The sequence below is a fragment of the Hyaena hyaena genome, unplaced genomic scaffold (genome assembly GCF_003009895.1).
Source record: "Hyaena hyaena isolate Hyena2069 unplaced genomic scaffold, ASM300989v1 scaffold_107, whole genome shotgun sequence".
NCBI lineage: Eukaryota > Metazoa > Chordata > Mammalia > Carnivora > Hyaenidae > Hyaena > Hyaena hyaena.
The window spans coordinates 90,851-113,381 of record NW_024080739.1 but is presented as its reverse complement, the minus strand read 5'-3'; the positions used below and the strand labels follow the sequence as shown (position 1 = coordinate 113,381).

The 22,531-nt window shown below is 41.7% G+C and overlaps 3 protein-coding genes across 3 annotated transcripts; all 3 read right to left on the bottom strand.

Moving 5' to 3' along the window:
* Positions 1–868: 868 nt before the first annotated feature.
* LOC120234366 (protocadherin beta-7-like) lies at positions 869–3,265 on the bottom strand. Its single transcript, XM_039236191.1, is given in 1 exon segment — positions 869–3,265. A coding segment is annotated over 1 exon segment (2,397 nt).
* An 8,565-nt stretch (positions 3,266–11,830) lies between these two features.
* Positions 11,831–14,595, bottom strand: LOC120234334 (protocadherin beta-17-like). The gene has a single exon (XM_039236137.1). The coding sequence runs from the start codon at positions 14,593–14,595 to the stop codon at positions 12,196–12,198; it is 2,400 nt and encodes a 799-aa protein (XP_039092068.1). The 3' UTR covers positions 11,831–12,195.
* Positions 14,596–17,196: 2,601 nt separating this feature from the next.
* Positions 17,197–19,734, bottom strand: LOC120234331 (protocadherin beta-6-like). The gene has a single exon (XM_039236131.1). It carries the CDS (start codon positions 19,678–19,680, stop codon positions 17,233–17,235), a length of 2,448 nt encoding a protein of 815 aa, XP_039092062.1. The 5' UTR covers positions 19,681–19,734; the 3' UTR covers positions 17,197–17,232.
* Between the last annotated feature and the right edge of the window lie 2,797 nt (positions 19,735–22,531).

Below are 22,531 nucleotides of genomic sequence, written 5' to 3'. Positions count from 1 at the left end.
AAAATAATTGTATTAAAATTAACACTAGTATATTAATGAAAGGAAGCACAATATATAGTATATAACATTTGAGGGGAAACAATATCAGAGTTAAGAGCTATGAGAGCAGCTTTGCTGACCGCTCAAAACTGCTTGAGATTCTCTCTCCTCTGCTCTGTCTCTACCCCTCCATCAAATGGGTGTATGCACACACACTTTCTCTCAAAGTAAATAAAAAAAGAGCTATGAGAGCAGAATAAAGCAAGAGCCAGATTTTCACTGGACCATTTATTTCCTTCTCCACTAGGCATACTTCATGTGTTAGGGTACTATTGCTCTCTTATTTACCTAATGATTTATTAATAAGAAAAACTCAAGGGAATACAACTGATCATATAAAATCAACTTTCCACTATTTTTTCCTAATCCATTCCTCTTTTCTCAAGCTCTGATTTAAAAATGTGTATTTATTTTGACCGAGGGGCGGGGGAAGGGCAGAGACAGAGAGAGACAGAAGATCCGAATTTGGCTCCCCAGCAGCGAGCTGGGTGCGGGGCTCCAATTCTGGAGCAGTGAGATCATGAGCTGAGGGGAAATCCGAATGCTCAACCTACTGAGCTACCCCGGAGCCCCATCCTAATCCATTACTAAGCTATTCCACAGCAACAATTTGTACAATTACTGACTTCATCAGCATTTAGAGAGCAAAAATTAGGACCATTTCATCTTATAGTGTTGAGAAAAAAAGACTATTCTTTATAACAAAGCGGTAATATAAAATATTCTGCAGGCAAGTATATTGTGATTTAAAAATCCTTAACGGATTGCCAGAAAATCCATATCTTGAACTTACCAAGTTTAAATATCTGGAATACGAAAAACAATATAGTCACTGAATACTAAAACCGAAGTCATTCCTAAAGTTGGCGTTTTCTTCTATTTCTGGCCCAAGGGAGCGGCCCTGGAAATTTGGCACAATCGGCTTGAGAAATTTGAACTCACTGGTCCCCGAGCCGCCCCGCAGTCACACCTCATACTGGTAGCTCTGGGACAGCGTCCCCGTGCCGCTGACGTCCACCAGGTGGCCCGGAAAGTGGCCCTCGGGCACCGTGCAGCGACCCGCAGACGCCGCCCGGCTCCGCCTGCACAGCCGCACCGCCACGAACACCAGCACCGAGAACAGGAAGAGCGACGACACGGACGCCAAGGCGATGACCAAGTAGACGGTGAGCGGGTCGGCCTGCGCCTCGGCCGCCGCCACCTCCGGGAGCGGCAGGTAGGGCTGCGAGAAGCCGTCCACCAGCAGCACGTGCAGCGTGACGCTGGCCGAGCGCGGCGGCTCGCCATTGTCCTTGACCAGCACCACCAGCCTGTGCTTGACGGCGTCGCGCTCGCTCAGCAGCCTGGCCGTGCGCACCTCGCCGTTGTGCGCCCACACGCCGAACAGCCCGGGCTCCGTGGCCCTGAGCAGCTGGTACGACAGCCAGGCGTTCTGGCCCGAGTCGCCGTCCACCGCCACCACCTTGGTCACCAGGTAGCCCGCCTCGGCCGCCCTGGGCACCAGCTCGGTGCAGGGCGCAGAGCCGTTCTGCGGCGGGTACAGCACGAAGGGCGAGTTGTCGTTGTCGTCCAGCACCAGCACGCGCACGCGCGCCTGGCTGCTGAGCGCGGGCGAGCCGCGGTCGGCCGCGCGCACGCCGAACTCGAACGCCTGCAGCGCCTCGTAATCCAGGGACCTGAGCGCGAACAGCTGCCCGTTGTCCGCGTTGATGGACACCAGGGAGGCCAGGGGCAGCTGCGGGTCCTGGGGCGGCAGCAGCGAGTAGGTGACGTGGGCGTTGGCGCCCGAGTCTGCGTCTGTGGCGCTGACGCTGCCTAGGTGCAGGGCGGGGCTGTTGTTCTCGCGGACCCGCAGGGTGTAGGTGGTTTGGCTGAAGGCGGGGGCGTTGTCGTTGACGTCGGACACCGTCACGGTGATGTTGTGCTGCGTTTTCAGCCTGGGGGTCCCCAAGTCCGTGACGGTGATGGTGATGTTGTACTCCGCCTGGCTTTCTCTGTCGAGGGGGCTCTCCGTTACCAGCGTATAGAAATTCTCTACTGATGGCTTCAAGGCGAAGGGGAGATGGTCTTGGATGGAGCACAGCATCTTTGCATTGTTCCCAGAATCTTTGTCTCTAATCCTAAAAACAGCTACTACTGTCTCGGGTGAGTTTTCTGCAATTGGGCTAGTAAGTGATGACATGAGCAGTTCCGGTGGATTATCATTTATATCTGTTACATGCACCACCACAGTACATTTTCCAGAAAGCCCTCCACCATCTTTGGCTTGAATAGTTAATGTGTAAGTTTGTACTGCCTCGTAGTTCAATTCGGCTTTAAGATGAAGCTTGCCAGATGTTGAATTGATTCGAAATGTTCTGAGAATTTCTTCAGTGGCGTAAAAAAATGCATAGACTATTTCTCCATTAGTTCCGGTATCTAAATCTCTAGCTGACACAGTGACAACCAAGGAGCCAACAGGGCTGTTTTCAGGCACCTGCACCTTGTAGATTGACTGTACAAATTCAGGGATGTTGTCATTTATGTCCAAAACCAGGATGCGTATGAGGGCAGTCCCGAATCTGGGCGGAGACCCTCCATCCAAGGCTGTGAGGGTTAAACTGAGCTCAGGAACCTCTTCACGATCCAAAACACCATCCAGGACCAGTTCAGGATAAACATTTCCCTCCGCACTATCACGGACATTAATATGGAAATAGGCATTGGAGCTGATGGTGTAGTTTCTCAGGTTGTTGATTCCAACATCTGAATCCTGTGCACTTTCTAGGAGAAATGTTGCCCCTGGAGTGGCACTTTCTAATATTTTCAAGGTAATCTCTCTATCTAGAAATACTGGAGAATGATCGTTGATGTCTCTGACCCATAGTTCAGCACGGAAAATCTGAAAAGGTTTTTCAAGTAACAACTGGAAAGGTAGCACACAGGGCTCTCTGGGCCCGCACAGTTCCTCACGGTCTAATTTCTCATTTAGAAGTAAATCACCAGTAATCGGATTGAATAGTAAAAATCGTATGTTCTCATCTGAAATGATTCTAGATCCCCGAGCTGACAGTTCCCCCACCCCCAACCCCAGATCATTTGCTAGGTTGGCCAGAAAGGTCCCTCTCTCCGTTTCCTCCGCCACAAAATACCGAAGCGGTTCTGTGCCAGCCCAAGACACTCCCAGAAATACGCAAAGAAAAAACACTTGCCTTTTCTGCACTGCAAGCACCACTCTGGCCTCCATTCTTCGTTTAAACAATCTTTGAAAACCACGTTCACTCAGCCTCAAGCAGTTCTCAGAAATGGCAGAAACCGAATCCTTAGAAATGAGCCGGATATGTTTGTGGGGAGGGGGTCCCACTTTACCCTACTCTAACACCACGGTTTCCTTTCTTCTGCTTTTCTTGCCTGGCCAGCTTTCTTCTAAACACCGGAATCTGTTAACATCCTTTGTGTGAGTATTTCCCACTCTTTTTAGCCTGCAGCGCCACCTTGCGTTTTGTGGATGTTATCCCACCTTCATGAATAGAACAAAAAGATGGCGGATTAAAGGAATTGCAACAGGAATAGTTTTATATCCCCAAGTGTCTTTGCGGTTTTATTGCCTTTTTCCTTAAATAGTCACAGTAATGTTAGTAAGTGCTTACACTGTTTTTTCACTCTGATAGTTTGAATTCGTAGAAAAATAAATTTGTTGTTTTCCTTAATCTAGGAACATGAAATCCAACTCTGGCTTCCACCAGGAGTAAATGTTAAAACTTTCTCCAGTTTTTAAATGGACTTGGTTTGGTAACTTTGTTGGTGGTTAATCTATGACTATCTTTTCCATTTTACTTTCGGTTATTGATCTGTCCAGGTTTTGTTTACTTTTAAAGTAATTTGTATTTAATTTTAAAAACGATTCATTTTATCTGAATTTGCAAAATTCATTGTTTTTTATCTTTAGTTATATCCCTATTCTTATTAGTTGTGTTTAGTGTTTTATCTCCTTTTTATTCTTGGGGAGACTTGTAAGATCTCTATTTTGCTGATCTTGTAAAATGCGTTGCTTTTTCAAAATAATATATGACCTCGGTTCAAAATCAAATAGTACTGGTGGTTTAGAATAAAATCATTTTCTGCCTTTTGTTTCCTTACATTCCTAGCTCCCTTCTCAATAGGCAGTCATTTTAAACTCCTTTAGTTATGTCCTCTGCCTTATTCTGTATTCTGTATTTTTAAATTAATTTTAGACATTATCAATCAACTCCTTATTATATTGAATTAGGTTTAGCTCTTGTGCACTTTCAAGGCCCTTTCATGCCTTCCTTTAGTTGCAGTACTATTTGGAACATTGTAGTGTACTAATTATACTTTCTTTTTCACTTTTTTCTTGAAGTTAATAATTGCTTGCTTTTTTATTTACTTGAATTTCTTTATGTTTATCATGTGTTCTTCCCATACTTCTAATTTCCTCGCAGTACAATTTTCCACATGGTCATTTCCATATCTCCTGAGATACCAATTTTCTTTAAATTGAGTGTTCTCTACATCTGCTGCATTGCTATCATCCTGGAACTTTCCTTTGCTGTCATTCCGGTGTTCTCTTTGTCTTTTATTCTGGTTGGATTTCCTATTTTAGTATTTTCTTTTTTCCTCTTTTTTTTTTCCTTTACCCTATGGCTTTAATAGATTCATCATATAATAGTTTCATCCGATTGAAAAGATGTCAGGGGACTTCCTGATGATATCCTCCAAAATGTCTGCTCTTGAGGTAGCTCCAAACTGGACTAGTTTGCTCGTGAGACAGTTATCATCCTGGAATTATCCTTGAACATCATTTGGAGATTCATTTCACTTCTTTTTTCAATATTCTTTTTTCTTCTGACTTCCTCTGTTGAATTACTCTATCATTTTAATAGATACCTTCCAGTAGTCTCCAGAGAAGAGTGTATGAGATTTAAATTTTGTTGTGACCTTCAGTGTATTACAATATCTTTAGTCTGCCCTCAAACTTGATTGGAAATTTAATGATAGAGTTTGAGGTTGGAAATATTTTTCTTCAGAATTTTAAAATATTTTGTTGGTGAGCTCCCTAAATCAATGTGTTTGCCAGGGAGTCTAAAGCAAATCTTATTTTATAGTTTCTGTATGACCTGTATTTTTACTTCTTGTAGTATTTCATCACTGTACAGTTTTCAAATTAGACACTAATGTTTCTTGGTTTGGGTTTATGTTCATCCACTGACAATTGGTAAGCCCTTTCTACTAGGAAAGCTTTTAGAAATTTTCTTGAATTATTTCATGGATAATGTTTTTTGTTTCTCTCTCTCAGTCTCTCTCTCTCAAGCCTCTCCCTGTCTCTTTCTCAATTATTACAAATCATATGTTGGACCTCTGATATGATCCATAATTTCCTTAGTTTTTCTTTCCTGTTTACCATTTCAAAACACTTTTGCAATATTTCCTGACATACTTTCTTAACCTTGCCTTCAAGCTCTTCTACTGAGATTTTCATTTCTTCATTATGTTCATATTTTACAAGAGCCTTGTTTTTTTAAGGAATTTTTCAAGAGAGCCCTCTTTTTGTACTTATTTCATAGATGCAATAATTTCTTTTCTCATCTGATTGTATTAATTATAGGGTTTTTTTTTCAAGTTTTTTCCTCTGTAAACTTTGTTTTGTCCAACTTACATTTTTTCCTCTTTGCTTGGTTTTTGTTTAGGTTTTTCTTTTTGGAAACTTTCTTCAGGTGTCTCATTCAGGTGTCTGTTCTTAACTTAGTTTGGTAGGCTAAAGAGCTCAGTAATAGCCCTAAGCATGTTGGCAGGGCCTGTCCATTTTGAGGTGAACTGGAAGCACTTGTAGTTGGGTCAGCACAGTGTCAGTCAGAATAGGTCTTTGCCACTTGGACTGGTTAGATTTTTCAACTGTATAAAATCTCCTACCCCAAAAAGTAAAGGACTGATGGAGGAAGTAAAGGGGAGATCTGCTTCACTCGGGATATGCTAGGTAATGCTTCAATATCAAACACCTCCTCCAAATCTCAAAGGTTTAACACAATGAGGGTTGATTCCTTTCTCACACTGTATATTCTATACAGTTCAGCACAGAGCCCTCATGGTGCTCAGCCAGGGATCCAGGCTTCTGAAGACTCCATCTCTACCTATGCTTTCAGGATCACTATATTGGAGAAAGTAAATGTGTTAAATCATGTGCTGTCTCTGAAAGCCTTAGCCCAGAAATAATATACATCATTTAATCTCACATTTTACTGGCCAAAGGAAATTACATTTTATTTGCCACACATAATTTAAAGAAGAAATATAATTAAAATTCTGCCATGTGTCTGAGAATTGAAACATCTGCAATTGGTTCCAATGACTATCATAGCATTTTAACAATCCTTCAGCATACAGTGTTTAGATGGTCATTTATTTCCACTGCCCATATTACCCCTGCTCTCAGCTTTGCCAGGGGAATCTCTAATATGATTCTCCTTTTTGCGGTTGATGAATTAGAATTAATTAATCTAAAATTATGCTATGATCAGAAAAAGAAGTTGCTCATTGACTACAGTGGGGAATAGTTATCTGCTGGAGGTTTAACCACTTTTCAGGCAATTTTAATGTGACCCTCCATATTTGGCACCCTATGATCTTTTCCATAGTATCTAGGGCTGACAGCTTTGATTCTTCTGAAAATCCTGCAGCCTAAACAGGATTGGTTCTCAGCTTTTCACTCTTTAGGATTTGGTAGTTGGTTTGTCATTCTACTAAATCATTCATCTACTTTCCAACTCTAAGATTTTTCTCCTGTTGTCTTCTTCTTTCCATTCTTGTAAGTTTATGTTTTTGAAAATATCTCTTCACCTTCATGTCAGTGCATATTTAGAGGAATCTAAATTAAAGGTACATGTCCAATCCACCAATTTAACTCAAAATACTCTTGAATTTTTCAAAGAAATAGACATGTTTATTGGTGAAATCTCCCATTATTATTATTCTACTTATTAATTTACTTTTATTCTTATAATTAATTTCATTTTTATTTTTAAAAATAATTTTTCTTAAATCTTGAGTTGTTTGCTTTGTAAGACATGCATGTAAGCCTCATAACTTTTTCTGTTCCTTCTTTGGTTCTTATCTTAAATATCTTTGTTAAGAAGCTTACTATATCAGCAAGAATTATGTTCTACATGATTTCTATATACAAATATGTTCTCTATAATTTCAACCTGATATTATAGAAGAAACCATAACAACAATAGCTTCTCCAAAATATAACTTTATTTTCTCTCATAAAAGGCTAGCGGCTTGAAATGCATACTGTGCTATCTGGGATAGTCACTTTCCATGTGTTGTTTTATCACCTCCAAATCATGGCCTTTACTTTACAGTTCAAGATAGCTGTCTAATACTACCCATTATATCTCCATTCAAACCAATAAGTAGGAGAAAAGGAAGGCTTTGTCTTCCTTTTTAAAGACTACCTCCATGAAATATTCCATGGCACTTGTAGTCATTTCTCAATGGCCATAACTTTGTTACAAGACCACTCCCAATCACAACAGGAGTTGGGAAATATAATTTATAGCCCACATATCCACATGAGCAACTAAAAAATGAGAGGTCTATTAGTAATAAATAAGAGGATAACAGATATTTGGGTGAAATGAATAGTCTGTGTCATACCCACTCAGACCACACCTATAGTTCCCGCTGCTCACTAGGAGCAGATAGGGTCAACTAAATTACCTGTTAGGGTTGGTTATTAGAGGAGCATATGATTGCATTTCTACATATTAGTGGTGTGATTTGTAGCCAAAATAATTTTTGTTCCACTAAAAACTTAGCCCCAAAGCAATAAATGAACTCAGTTGCTGAGACAAGATTCTCTTTGAACTAATGATGCTCCTCAGGGTGCTATTGGCAACTGCCATCCATTTGTACTTCCTTTTATGACTTTTTAAAAATTCGGGGTCCAGGGGCGCCTGGGTGGCTTAGTCGGTTAAGCGTCCGACTTTCGCTTAGGTCATGATCTCGCGGTTCGTGGGTTCGAGCCCCGCGTCGGGCTCTGTGCTGACTGCCGGCTCAGAGCCTGGAGCCTGTTTCAGTCTGTGACTCCCTCTCTCTCTGACCCTCCCCTGCTCACGCTGTCTCTCTCTCTCCTAGAAATAAATAAAACATTTAAAAATAAATAAATAAAAATAAAAATAAAAATTCAGGGTCCAGAAATCTTAAAACTTCATTTTAAGGACTCTGAGTTATTATTCTAGGTGAAAATTAGGTTTTACCATGAGATGCCTTCAGATGAGCCCACAAAGACAGGCAAAGGTCATCTACCTACTGTCATTGCCATTGATCAGCAAGGTCAGAGAGATGTGAGTGCTTGCAGCGAAGTCAGCATTTCTGTGTCTAGCCATCAGTTTCAGAAGGAATTAGAGGCCATTGTGGCAGCAAGACACTAGGTTCCCATGTGTTGTCACCAGTTCTAGAGGTAATGGTGGGAGAAGAAATTGTAGAAGCAACAGTTTTGGTAGTAGCAGTAACAATGGCTCCCCGATTTCTGTACTACAACAGTAGTAGTGTGCCTTCAAAACCAGGAGTTAATTGCAGGCTCTCTCACTTTTGCTTGTCCAGTTCTTCTGATTTTGTAAGTATCTAATTATTTCTAGCAAATACCTTTTTTTTGGTTAGATATAGAGTGGTTTCTATTTTTAATTGTCCTGAATTCTGAATAATTCAGCCAAAGTCACCCGAAGTCAAAGTCAAAACTGCATACCTTCGCTCAAATTATAAGGAATAGGAGCTTGCCAGAGTTTGTAAAAGAAAAGAAGTAAAGTATAAAATCATTAAGCACCAATCCCTTAAGTTAACACCTCTTAGTTCAAAAATAGGGCAGAATAAAAAATTACAGTGCATATCTGAGAAACTAAGGGTAAAAATGTGTAATAATTTAATGTGTACATATAATTAATTGCATATATATGCAGTATGAAATGAATCATAGTCTCTTTCTTCCCTTATGTGTAACACAATAAAATTAGCATAAACATTTCATTGCTTGTGAATAAATATGGAAAATGCTCAACATCATATCATACATTTTAAAAGATGATAGTTGGCTCACACATTCTAAATGATAAATTGTTCTTTTTTAAGTTTTATTATTTATTTATTTTGAGAGAAGGAGAGAAAGTGTGCACGCATGAGTGAGGGAGGGGCAAACAGAGGGAGAGAGAGAGAATCCTTAGCAGACTTTATACTGTCAGCATACAGCCTGATCCAGGGCTCGAACTCATGGGCTGTAAGATCATTACCTGAGCTGAAATCAAGAGTCGAACACCCAACTAACTGAGCCACCCAGGCATCTGTAAATGATAAATTGTTAGGTAAACAAAGCAAATGTCCAATAGTATAAATAGTACCTAAGCATTTTATAAAAAATAAGTAAAATTTTTTGTTGTAGTTTATCAGTTTATAAAGCCAGATGATAAAATAACCCACTAATTCATTAATTTATTCAACTCTCATTCATCTATATTTACTTCAGTATGTATTTTCCTAAATGTAATAGAAAAAGAGCTCTCTCCATGAGATTAAAGTTTAGTGGGGAAAGGAGATCATTTGCTTGGGCAGAGCACCCAATGAATGAAACATTGGAGTCAAAGAAAAAATAGTCTCATATATCATTGGAATGATGGCAAAACTGAATGTGCAAATTGAAACAACATTAGGCAAACTCCTCACTTCTGAAATTGAAGGTATAGATAATTTAGGTGACCCTTTCATGGAAAACAATAAAAAATAATGGACAAGACTTTTTTTTAAAAAAACCTACATTAAAAATATTGAAGAGCTAGGGGCACCTGGGTGGCTCAGTCAGTTGAGCGGCTGAGCAAGCCACTCTTGATTTCAGCTCAGGTTATGATCCCAGGATCAAGCCCTACCTCTAGCTCCACACTAAGTGTGGGGCCTGCTTAAGATTCTCTCTCTTAAAAAAAAAAAAAAAAAAAAAAGAGCTAAAAACATAGTAGAAAACATAATGGAAGAAAAGCCCAATTTTTGATGGAAGCTTGTAATGGAGGAGTAAACCATTTGTCAGAACAACAAAACTCATTATTCCCTCAGGCCATTTAAAAATATTTGCTCTTGGGCTATGATTTGAAGCTATTCAGGAGATTAAATAAATATAAATCAAGACTCAGGGCCAACCAAATTTGCAATATATTCTACAAAGATCTTCCCCCATTTTAAGGGACCCCCACAGGGCAACATCCACTGTATATACATATTTATACAATGTAAACATTAATATATCTAAAGATGCTCCCTCATCCCAACTCCAAGGAACCATATGGAAGCCCTCATGATGTTAAGTAGAGCAGAAGAAAAAGAAAAGATGCCTGGGAAATTATAGCTACAGATTGGACCTCATGTGTGTTTATATTTTCAATATGTATATGTCGAGTTGTGAGAAATATCAAGCCATAAACTTGGCTTGCAGTGGTTCCCTACTGATAGTGATTTAAGAATCCTAGCTGAACCCAGGGAAAATATATTTTGAAGAGTGAAACATGCAACCCAGGCTTTGAGGACATCCTAAAAATAAATTTTAAAGGACAATCAAGCATACGAGTCACACAAAGGAACAAAGATAAAAACCAATGAGAAAAATCAGTAACAATACAGCAGAAATAGGCCCATACAAACTTCAGCGTTCAGAAATATCAGACGGGTTTAAAAACCAACTATGCTTACCATATGTAAATAAATAAACATGCTTGAACATTTGCATGGAAAAGAGTGAAAGGGTACATTGACTTTGAAAACATAAAATGTCTAAACAATCATGGGACTATCCTTTAAAAATACATTGTAAACACTAAAAAAAATACATTGTAAACACTATAAACATTGATAAGTTACCATATATATCAAAAAGTATAAATTAAGGTGAGAAGAGGGAGAATGTATAAGAGGATGCCTCATTTTTTAGCAGGCAGTTAAGTGATGCTAATATCTTAATATGCATCATTCTCTCATATTTTAACCTCAAGGAGATTATCTAAGCTTAAGCAAAATCTATAGTTTTATATAATTTTGTTTTATTATATTCAGGTAAAACATAATAGTTTTAATTATTAATCTATGATGAGCACTGGTTCTTTTTTTTTTTTTTTTCTAGGAGAGAGAGAGAGAGACAGTGTGAGCAGGGAGGGTAAGAGAGAGAGGGAGTCACAGACTGAAACAGGCTCCAGGCTCTGAGCTGGCAGTCAGCACAGAGCCCGACGCGGGGCTGGAACCCATGAACCGGGAGATCATGACCTAAGCGAAAGTTGGACGCTTAACCGATTAGGCCACCCAGGCGCCCCTGATGAGCACTGGTTCTTGTGTGTAAGTGATGAATCATTGAATTCTACTCTTGAAACCAATATTACACTATATGTTAACTAATCAGAATTTAAATAAAAATCGGAAAGAAAAAAATTTTTGTTTCCTGTTCATACGGAATGTTTGAATCAGGTGACTTTATCTTATTTTAAAAGAGAATCCTTATTTACATACCCAAATCATTTATTTTGAAAAAGTAATCGTAAGTCTACCAACATTTTTTCTATTTAACAGGGATTGAATTCTTTAAAATTGTGTCAGATGGTATAGTCCAAAGACAGTAGTTTTGAAAGAAAATACTCAACCTAGAAAACTTCCAGATAAAATATTAGTTCCTTTGAAGAAAGACAAAACACTACAGAAATACAACAATTTCCAATGTGATAAAAATTTTTGTATAAATTAAAAGTATCTTTTAAAATTTTAAGTCATCATTTACAATACACTATGCTAATGATAATCAGAAAACACAATTCTCTTAACCATAACAAGATATTAGTGAACAAGCTCAAACATCAGGAACCTGAAAACATTTCTAATCTCCAAAAATCTTATCCCCCCCAAAAAAGATACACCATTTCTCCGCTATTGTCTGAACATGCAAAATATGAACTGCCTAAAAACAACAACAGCAAACACCGAGAGATGCAGAATGTAAAATACTTCAATAGGCTGAAATACCTACAAATACGACAATAATTATTGTGTGGATACGCAGCTCCTTATGTGAATGAACAGGATGCAAACGAATAATACATTAGTTAGTACTATCATTTATCTCCTCTTAAGGTGAGATGCCTAGGTGAACCCAAAATGATTTCTAAAATTAGAGTTTTCCTCGGTGTCCCTACTAGCTGCTTCACCCACCAAGTTGGGAAAAATGGGCTTGAGAAATTTGAACTCACTGGTCCCCGAGCCGCCCCGCAGACACACCTCGTACTGGTAGCTCTGGGACAGCGTCCCCGTGCCGCTGACGTCCACCAGGTGGCCCGGAAAGTGGCCCTCGGGCACCGGGCAGCGACCCGCAGACGCCGCCCGGCTCCGCCTGCACAGCCGCACCGCCACGAACACCAGCACCGAGAACAGGAAGAGCGACGACACGGACGCCAAGGCGATGACCAAGTAGACGGTGAGCGGGTCGGCCTGCGCCTCGGCCGCCGCCACCTCCGGGAGCGGCAGGTAGGGCTGCGAGAAGCCGTCCACCAGCAGCACGTGCAGCGTGACGCTGGCCGAGCGCGGCGGCTCGCCATTGTCCTTGACCAGCACCACCAGCCTGTGCTTGACGGCGTCGCGCTCGCTCAGCAGCCTGGCCGTGCGCACCTCGCCGTTGTGCGCCCACACGCCGAACAGCCCGGGCTCCGTGGCCCTGAGCAGCTGGTACGACAGCCAGGCGTTCTGGCCCGAGTCGCCGTCCACCGCCACCACCTTGGTCACCAGGTAGCCCGCCTCGGCCGCCCTGGGCACCAGCTCGGTGCAGGGCGCAGAGCCGTTCTGCGGCGGGTACAGCACGAAGGGCGAGTTGTCGTTGTCGTCCAGCACCAGCACGCGCACGCGCGCCTGGCTGCTGAGCGCGGGCGAGCCGCGGTCGGCCGCGCGCACGCCGAACTCGAACGCCTGCAGCGCCTCGTAATCCAGGGACCTGAGCGCGAACAGCTGCCCGTTGTCCGCGTTGATGGACACCAGGGAGGCCAGGGGCAGCTGCGGGTCCTGGGGCGGCAGCAGCGAGTAGGTGACGTGGGCGTTGGCGCCCGAGTCTGCGTCTGTGGCGCTGACGCTGCCTAGGTGCAGGGCGGGGCTGTTGTTCTCGCGGACCCGCAGGGTGTAGGTGGTTTGGCTGAAGGCGGGGGCGTTGTCGTTGACGTCGGACACCGTCACGGTGATGTTGTGCTGCGTTTTCAGCCTGGGGGTCCCCAAGTCCGTGACGGTGATGGTGATGTTGTACTCGGCTTGGCTTTCTCTGTCCAGCTCTCCTTCAGTTACCAAGGTGTAGAAATTTTCTACAGTTAGTTTCAGAAGGAAGGGGAGATGGTCTTGGATGGAACACATCATTTTGCCGTTTTCTCCGGAGTCTGGATCCGAAATTCCGAAAACCGCGACCACGGTATCAGGGGTGTTTTCTGGGATATCATTGATGAGTACTGACATTGTCAGTTCGGGGGTGTTGTCGTTTACATCCATCACTTCTATGGCTATAATGCATTTTCCCGAAAGACCCCCGCCATCTGAGGCCTCAATTTCCATACGATAAGATCGCATTTCCTCAAAATCCAACGGTTTTTTTAATCGAATTTCCCCTGTGACTGCGTTTACTTCAAAGGCCTGAATCACTTGATTTGAGGATTGGAAAAATGAGTAGGAGAACTCTCCATAGGTTCCAGTATCTAAATCTGTAGCAGACACGGTGATGACTAGGGAACCTACAGGGCTGTTCTCTGGAACCTGGACCTCATAGAGCAGCTGAGCAAATTCAGGGGCATTATCATTTATGTCCAGGACTACAATGAGAACCTGAGAAGTCCCAGTCCTCGGTGGTGACCCACCATCCAGCGCCGTGAGCATTAACCTGAGCTCTGATTGCTCTTCACGGTCCACCGCTTTGTCCAGCACCAGCTCAGGGTATCTCCTGCCATCACTGTGATTTCGAGTGAAAAGGTGGAAATGGGAGTTGGTGCTAATAGTGTAGTTCTGAACTGTGTTACTGCCCACATCTAAATCTTGAGCTATTTTCAAAGGAAATGCAGTCCCTGGCTGGCTGCTTTCCGAGATTTTCAGGAGGATTTCATTTTCCAGGAATTCTGGGGCATGGTCATTTACATCTCGTAACTGTAGTTCACCCTGAATAAAGTGCACTGGGCTTTTTAGTAACACCTGGAAATGCAGTATGCATGGATCTATGTCACTGCACAACTCTTCCCGGTCCAATTTTTCTTTTAGAAGCAAATTCCCACTCTTCTGCTCAAGCTGTAAATACTGTTGATTTCCTTTCGAAAGAATCCGGGCACCTCGGGCATCCAGCTCCCCTAAACCAAGCCCCAAATCTTTTGCAAGGTTGGCCACAAAAGAGCCGCTTTCCCTCTCTTCTAGAACCGAATACTTAATGGTCATACCGCCTACCTCCCACAGCATTAATAGTATTAATAGGATAATAATGGCGGTCACTTGCCTTTTCTCTGGCGCTATGGGTAGCGGTGTTTCCATCCTTCCTCAGGGCCCAAAAGATGTAGTATTTAATAAAAAAATAATTTCTGTGCAGCCAACTCCTCTATCTTGGTTCAATAATCTTGAGTTCGTTCTTAACACTGACTGATATGGCGATAGCTGCCTTTTGGTAACCTACTCTCCCCTAATGATGTAACAACACTTCCTTTTTGATCAGCTAGAAACTGCTCAGCTATTATGCTGCCTGCAGAGATAGTTTTTCACTTTCTTAGCCTGCAGCGCCACCATGCGTCCTGCCTTACAACTTCAGGTTTCTTGGGTTTTTGTTTTTTGTTTTTCATATCAAAGCACCATGCAGCAGTTAAAACAAACAGAAAGCCTTTTGGGTTATAAACTCACTTCCACCCATTGTAGGTAAAAGGTAGGTAACAATATTTGTGAGAGCAAAAGTAATACCATATATCTATGTCAATATTCATCTTCCTTAAAGGTACAAGGTACAAGTTCAGTACCTTTACTGAAGCAGAGTACAAAACTCTGCTCAAGACAAATACATTTATTCGTTTAACCAATATTTCTCCATGCAAACATTTTTCCAGCTTTGAAGGAGATAAAATGGCAAATTAAACATAAAAGTTCTTCCTCATGGGTGCTTATGTTCAATTACAAAAATACTAATTTGTTGTTAAAATAAGTTATAAATTTTAAAATTTACTTTCTACTCCCAAATTGCAATGTGCTTGTAACTTTTGAAAAAAATTAAAATGTGATTTCTTGTCAGTCTCTGGACTACATAATCTTTGGGGATTTTTTTTTTCCCCTTCATAAATTCACTCCATGCAATGCCCAGTAAGACTAAGAGGAAATGTGTCTTTTCTATAAACATGTAGAAAGCAAAAAAAAAAAGTCAATGGAGTCAAAGATATACTTTCTGGGGAAGGGTTTTGACCTGTCAACATTGGACAGGGGTCCACCCCAGTGTATATCTTCTGGGACTATGGAAAGGAGTATACTGAAAAATACCAGAGCACCAACGAAAGCCAAGTGTTTGCAGTGATCTAGCAGGAAAAGTAATTTCTCCCAAAGAAGAATATTATCCCAAGGAGGAGGGGATAAATATCTAAGAATGCAAAACAATATGTGTTCCCTACACTCATTGAACCAACTAGTAATCACCCATGACAGTTCACTTATTTGTACACAAATCACAGCCAAATATAATTTAGTTCAGGCTACTTCCATTTTAATTAAGGACAAGAATAAAATATTCATTCAGCTGTCACTTAGTATAAATTGCCTGGTTTTAATGAGAAGTTGAAATGAGAAATTTTTCTTAAAATACTACAAATAAAATCACACAATACAAATGTGGGATAAACTGTGAAAGTAAATGATTTTATGGTTAATAAAGATAAATGATGGGGTACCTGGGTGGCTCAGCTAGTTGAGCAACTGACTCGATCTCAGCTCAGGTATTGATCTCAAGGTCATAGTTCAGGACCTGCACTGGTGGTGCACTCCACACTCAGTGTGGAGCCTACTTTTAAAAAAAGATAAATGATACTTACACAGCACTAGAACAGAAAATCTAGCATTACCTAATAACCTGCCACTAAGAGCTTACTTAAGTCTTGGTAGGCATCACACATAAAAAAGCTTGAGAAACTAGGAGGAAGCTATTTTTCAATATAATCTGGATTTTACTAAATAATACATTTGAACTTTCAGATTGTTAGACAAAGACAAGGAGATGAAATATACTCTCAACATTTTATATTCTGTAATAGAGTTTAGAGTGCATGGAGGGAAACAGTTTCCTTCTGTTTAGAAGGAAAATAAAACAATGATACGTAATTTCACTTACTGACAAAGGTACTTCATTAGCATTTTCTGTATTTCTTTAAAATTTTTAAATTCACTATTGGAATTTTAATAACATTCATCAAATATTTATTATACAGTTATAAGTGGCTTGGTATTATTAAAAAAGACTATCATAGGCTTACATGAAGCTCACAAACTGGAGTTTGATATATTGACACTTTTGTAAAGTTTATATGCATAGAAAAATGTATTGACTATGATGGTATATTAAATTACTCATAAATGATTGGTTATCCTCCCATTTAGCCATCTTTAGTATTTATCTTTAGTTATTCACATTGTAGCAGTTACCCCAAATGACAGGCAGATTAAATATCAAACATTCACATTTTATTCCTTTTTTTAAAGTAGGCTCTATGACTAACATGGAACTTGAACTCACCACTGAGGTCAAGACTCCAGTACTCTATGAACTGAGTCAACCAGATGCCCTGAAACTCACATTTTTAAAATTTTCTTACATAGCAATAGTGATGACCATTTTCACTAATAGTTAGATATACAATCCTACTTAAGGACTCTGCATTAAAATTTTTGTAAAATTAATAGACGATTGAGTTTCAAAATGTTTAAATTATTCAAATAAAAATTTACTTTTTATTCAGGCTGTCAAATATAGTTGAGTGAGAGTAACAAAGATCTACTGAACATAATATAGGGAAAATACTGTGTATACTCAGTATCTGATTTTTTACTCAATCTAAGGAAGTGTAATAAATTAATTAAAATCGGACCATCAATAACATGTAACTTTGGGTTAAAACAGATTTTCAAAAGGGCTTAATAGTATACTTAACTGAATAGGAAACTATCCCGAACCTTGGGGCTTTCCTCCATTTCCTTTCCAATGCCCTGGGGAGGGAAGTTCGGAAGAATTGGCTTCAAGAACTTGAACTCACTGGTCCCCGAGCCGCCCCGCAGGCACACCTCGTACTGGTAGCTCTGGGACAGCGTCCCCGTGCCGCTGACGTCCACCAGGTGGCCCGGAAAGTGGCCCTCGGGCACCGGGCAGCGACCCGCAGACGCCGCCCGGCTCCGCCTGCACAGCCGCACCGCCACGAACACCAGCACCGAGAACAGGAAGAGCGACGACACGGACGCCAAGGCGATGACCAAGTAGACGGTGAGCGGGTCGGCCTGCGCCTCGGCCGCCGCCACCTCCGGGAGCGGCAGGTAGGGCTGCGAGAAGCCGTCCACCAGCAGCACGTGCAGCGTGACGCTGGCCGAGCGCGGCGGCTCGCCATTGTCCTTGACCAGCACCACCAGCCTGTGCTTGACGGCGTCGCGCTCGCTCAGCAGCCTGGCCGTGCGCACCTCGCCGTTGTGCGCCCACACGCCGAACAGCCCGGGCTCCGTGGCCCTGAGCAGCTGGTACGACAGCCAGGCGTTCTGGCCCGAGTCGCCGTCCACCGCCACCACCTTGGTCACCAGGTAGCCCGCCTCGGCCGCCCTGGGCACCAGCTCGGTGCAGGGCGCAGAGCCGTTCTGCGGCGGGTACAGCACGAAGGGCGAGTTGTCGTTGTCGTCCAGCACCAGCACGCGCACGCGCGCCTGGCTGCTGAGCGCGGGCGAGCCGCGGTCGGCCGCGCGCACGCCGAACTCGAACGCCTGCAGCGCCTCGTAATCCAGGGACCTGAGCGCGAACAGCTGCCCGTTGTCCGCGTTGATGGACACCAGGGAGGCCAGGGGCAGCTGCGGGTCCTGGGGCGGCAGCAGCGAGTAGGTGACGTGGGCGTTGGCGCCCGAGTCTGCGTCTGTGGCGCTGACGCTGCCTAGGTGCAGGGCGGGGCTGTTGTTCTCGCGGACCCGCAGGGTGTAGGTGGTTTGGCTGAAGGCGGGGGCGTTGTCGTTGACGTCGGACACCGTCACGGTGATGTTGTGCTGCGTTTTCAGCCTGGGGGTCCCCAAGTCCGTGACGGTGATGGTGATGTTGTACTCGGCTTGGCTTTCTCTGTCCAGCTCTCCTTCAGTTACCAAGGTGTAGAAATTCTCTACTGATGGTTTTAGGAGAAAAGGGAGACTGTTATCTATAGAGCAAATAATCTGTTGATTTTGTTCAGAATCTGCATCTGATACACTGAAAACTGCCACTATGATGTCTGGCAGGTTTTCAGGGATAGGATTGAAGAGTGAAGACATGGTCAATTCAGGAGTGTTATCATTTACGTCCAGAACCTTGATGACTAAAGAGCATTTTCCTGATAGTCCCCCGCCATCTGTAGCCTCGATATCCACATGATAAGACTGAAATTCCTCAAAATCCAAAGCCTTTCTCAGTCGAATTTCTCCTGTAATTGCGTTTATTTCGAAGGGCTGATTAATGTCATCTACCTGAAATAGGGCGTAAGATACTTCCCCAAAGGATCCAGCATCTAAATCCCTCGCTGAGACGGTGATAATCAGAGAGCCCAGGGAACTGTTTTCAAGGATTTGCGCCTCATATTGCTCCTGAGCAAACTCAGGGGCGTTGTCATTGATGTCCAAGACCAGAATCCGAATCTCGGTGGTTCCAGAACGGGGTGGAGACCCACCATCCAGCGCTGTGAGGGTAAGCCCAAGCTCGGGCTGCTCCTCACGGTCCAAGGCTTTGTCCAGCACCAGCTCCGGGAACTTCCTGCCATCGCTGCGATTGCGAGTGAGAACGTGAAAATGAGGATTGGAGCTGATTATGTAGCTCTGAAGACCGTTGCTACCAGCATCTAAATCCTGTGCCATTTTCAAAGGAAACAGCTTTCCTGGTGTAGTAATTTCTGATATTTTTAGTAGCATTTCTCTGGCTGGGAACTCTGGGGCGTGGTCATTTATATCTCTAACTCCTAAAGCAGCCTGAAAAAACTGCAAGGGATTTTCCAGTAACACTTGGAAAGGTAGGACACAGGGCTCAGTGGAGCCACACAGCTCTTCCCGGTCTAGTTTCTCATTTAGCAGCAAATCATAGGTGTGTGGGTCAAGCTGCAAATGCTGCCTGTTCCCCTTGAAAACGACCTGAGCACTCCGCGCAGCCAGCTCTCCTCTCCTGAGTCCCAGGTCCTTTGTCAAATTGGCCACAAACGTGCCACTTTCTGTCTCCTCCAGTACAGAATATTGAATCGATTCTGAACCCACTTCCCACAAAATCATCCATATAATGAGGATAGCCACTTGCCTTTTCTTGCGATGTACTTCTGTTTGTGCCATCTCTGTTATGTCTGATTCCAGAGGAAAAAATCCTTTTCCAGTCCCAGTCACCAGGTCCACCATCTACCCTCCATAATCTGTTGCTGTTGAATTTCGAATTTGTCTTATGACTTGTCTGGTGACGACTGCCTTCCTCAATACTTCTATCTTTGCTTTAGCTGTAAATGTGTTCTGTATTTGGTGGGAGGGAGGTCTCTGAATAAAATGGAGTCCACCGAATCTGCAGAGCTTTTATTCACTCTCTTAGCCTGCACTGCCACCACGCGTTCAAATTAATAACTTCAGGAGGCGCATACAAGTGATACGATTCCCAAAATCTGAGCATTATAAAGACTTTGAGGTGGAGTCAGTGTTTCTCAAACTGTAGTGTGTGAACCATATGCATAAATAATTACTTGAGAGTCTTGAGTTGTTGTTTTTTCCAAAGTCAACTCCTGGGCTTCCCTCTAGATCTTGAATCAAATTATCTGGAGGTGCTAACAGATATGTGCACTTCAATCTTTGTCTTTAAGTGATTCTCATGCATACTAATGTTTAAAAATCACTACCTCAGGTAATGTAAACTTACTATAATCAGCTTTTGTTCTTTGGCAATGAAATTATATCTGATGAGTAGTGTGATTTGTGAATCCAAGAAGTACATTATTTAATTGATTATAAACAAATCAACAAAGTACAAAATCTAAACGTTGGTTAACAATATCAATTATAAAATAAAAAATTATTTCTCTAAGTTATAAGGCTCATAAAATGGCATGAGCAACAGACCTACTTTATTTTTGTGTTTACACCCACACAATAAGGGAAACAATAAGGTTATTAGGAAAACTGAGGTCAAGAAATAATTAGGATAGAAGTATCTAATCAATTAAATTATTTAAAAGAGGAAGTAGCAACAATTAGTAGTCTATCATGAGTACACATTTTGGGACTTTACTTCATTTTGTACAGGTAGAATTGGTCATGATTTTATTAGGCTTGTTTATTGTAATTTTTAAATCAAATTTCCCTCCTATATTAATCAAGGCCCAAATGTATTACCCTGTTGTAAGGACATAATGCAATGCAGAAAACAAGCATTCAAGAATCACCTCTACCACCCTCCCACAACAAAGATGATATGAGTTTCTATAAACATGCAATAAGGTAATGTGAAAAGTAAATTACATTTGAGTGGATTCCACAGAATTCAATGAAGGTTCATCATGGCTATCTCCATTTCTATCTCATCAATTTCTATTCAGATTAATAGGAAAACATGCCTTTAAACATCCTGAAAATACATGAACTGGGTCAGTGTACATATAAGAACACAAAATGAGCCAAGCATAATTTCATTTCAGATTGATTTCATATTTATTGAGAGATGAATTCAGTTGAGTTCAACGAAAGTTCATTTCAGATAATAGCCAAAATGATGGAAGATTAAAAATGAGGATCTTTGGGTCGCCTGGGTGGCTCAATCGGTTAAGCATCTGACTTTGGCTCAGGTCATGATCTCATAGTCCATGGGTTTGAGCCCTGCATCAGGCTCTGTGCTGACAGCTCAGAGCCTGGAGCCTGCTTCAGATTCTGTGTCTCTCTCTCTCACCCCTCCCCCACTCACACTCTGTCTCTCTCTCTCAAAATAAAATAATAAAGACATAAAAACAATTAAAAATGAGGATCTTTTTCAAAATGTTTCAACTCTAAAATAAGTAGAGCTAAATAAAATTTAAACTCTGAATATATGAAATAATTTTGTAGTTAAAAAGCCCTCTATCTATCCAGAAGGATAAAAAAATAAGATCACAGTGACTAGCTCCCATATTTCACTTGATGAATGTTACCGAGAATAGACTTCCTTGAGGGTATGAACCACAGAATAAACTGATGAAATAAAACCCACAACCATAAACACATTAGATGGGTGTAGTTTCTTTGAAACAAAGCAATTTTCAGCCCAGCCCTGAAGGCTTCCTTCTTTCAGGGGTTATTCTGATTCCAGCTTAATGGGATCCCAGACACTTGTGGAGTCCTTCATTTACTCTGTTGGCCTGCAGCACCACCACACATGTTCATAGATAACTTACTGAATCCTTTTTCATTTTAAAGCAAGTTTTGCTAGCAGTACAGTATCTATAAAACTCAATTTAGATCACTGAAATGTCTTGGAGGACATTGCTTGTTATTATAGAAAGCAAGAACATAATAATGTATTCTCCAAGGGTATCAGTTGGTATGTGAATAAACTGCCTTTTTATGGAAGTGGGTTACTTTAGATTCTTTCAGGAGACTGCTTCTCTGTTTTACTCTCTTTTGCTTTGCTTTGCTAGAGTAGAATTGAATTGACGCTGATAAACTTGTCTCACAAGTAATAACTCATTATTGTTTGTTTATTGTGGAACAAGTTCAATACATACAAGGCAAATAGCATAACTTCCATGTACACATCACCCACCTTCAAAACATCTTGTCTTGTTTCATCTTTGTCTTTCCCTCCACCTTCCATCTCCCAGTCAATGCTCATTTTTGTATAGTTGTTTTAAGGTAATGTTTACCCAAATTGAAATGTACCAATCTTAACTGTGCCAGTTTAACAAGGGATCCATCCATGTAACCCACACCTCTTTCAAGGTATAGAACATTTCCTTCATTCATTAGGAGTCTTCTTAATCACATTCCAGCGTAATTTTAATAATTAGGTGGCAAAACCTTGGTCTCCTCTAGACACAACATATAAAGGTAAAGAATGTAAAAAAACACCATGCCCAATACTCGTGTCCATACTTATGGTCATGTATGCTTATGTGAAGTGAAAGATCAAGCTGATTTTCATTTTTATGCCACAAATATTTGTTTTCCTTTCATTCCATTATAAATTTTAAAAATTCTTCAAATTTACTAAAAGTGAAAGATAAACTCTCAAGGTTCG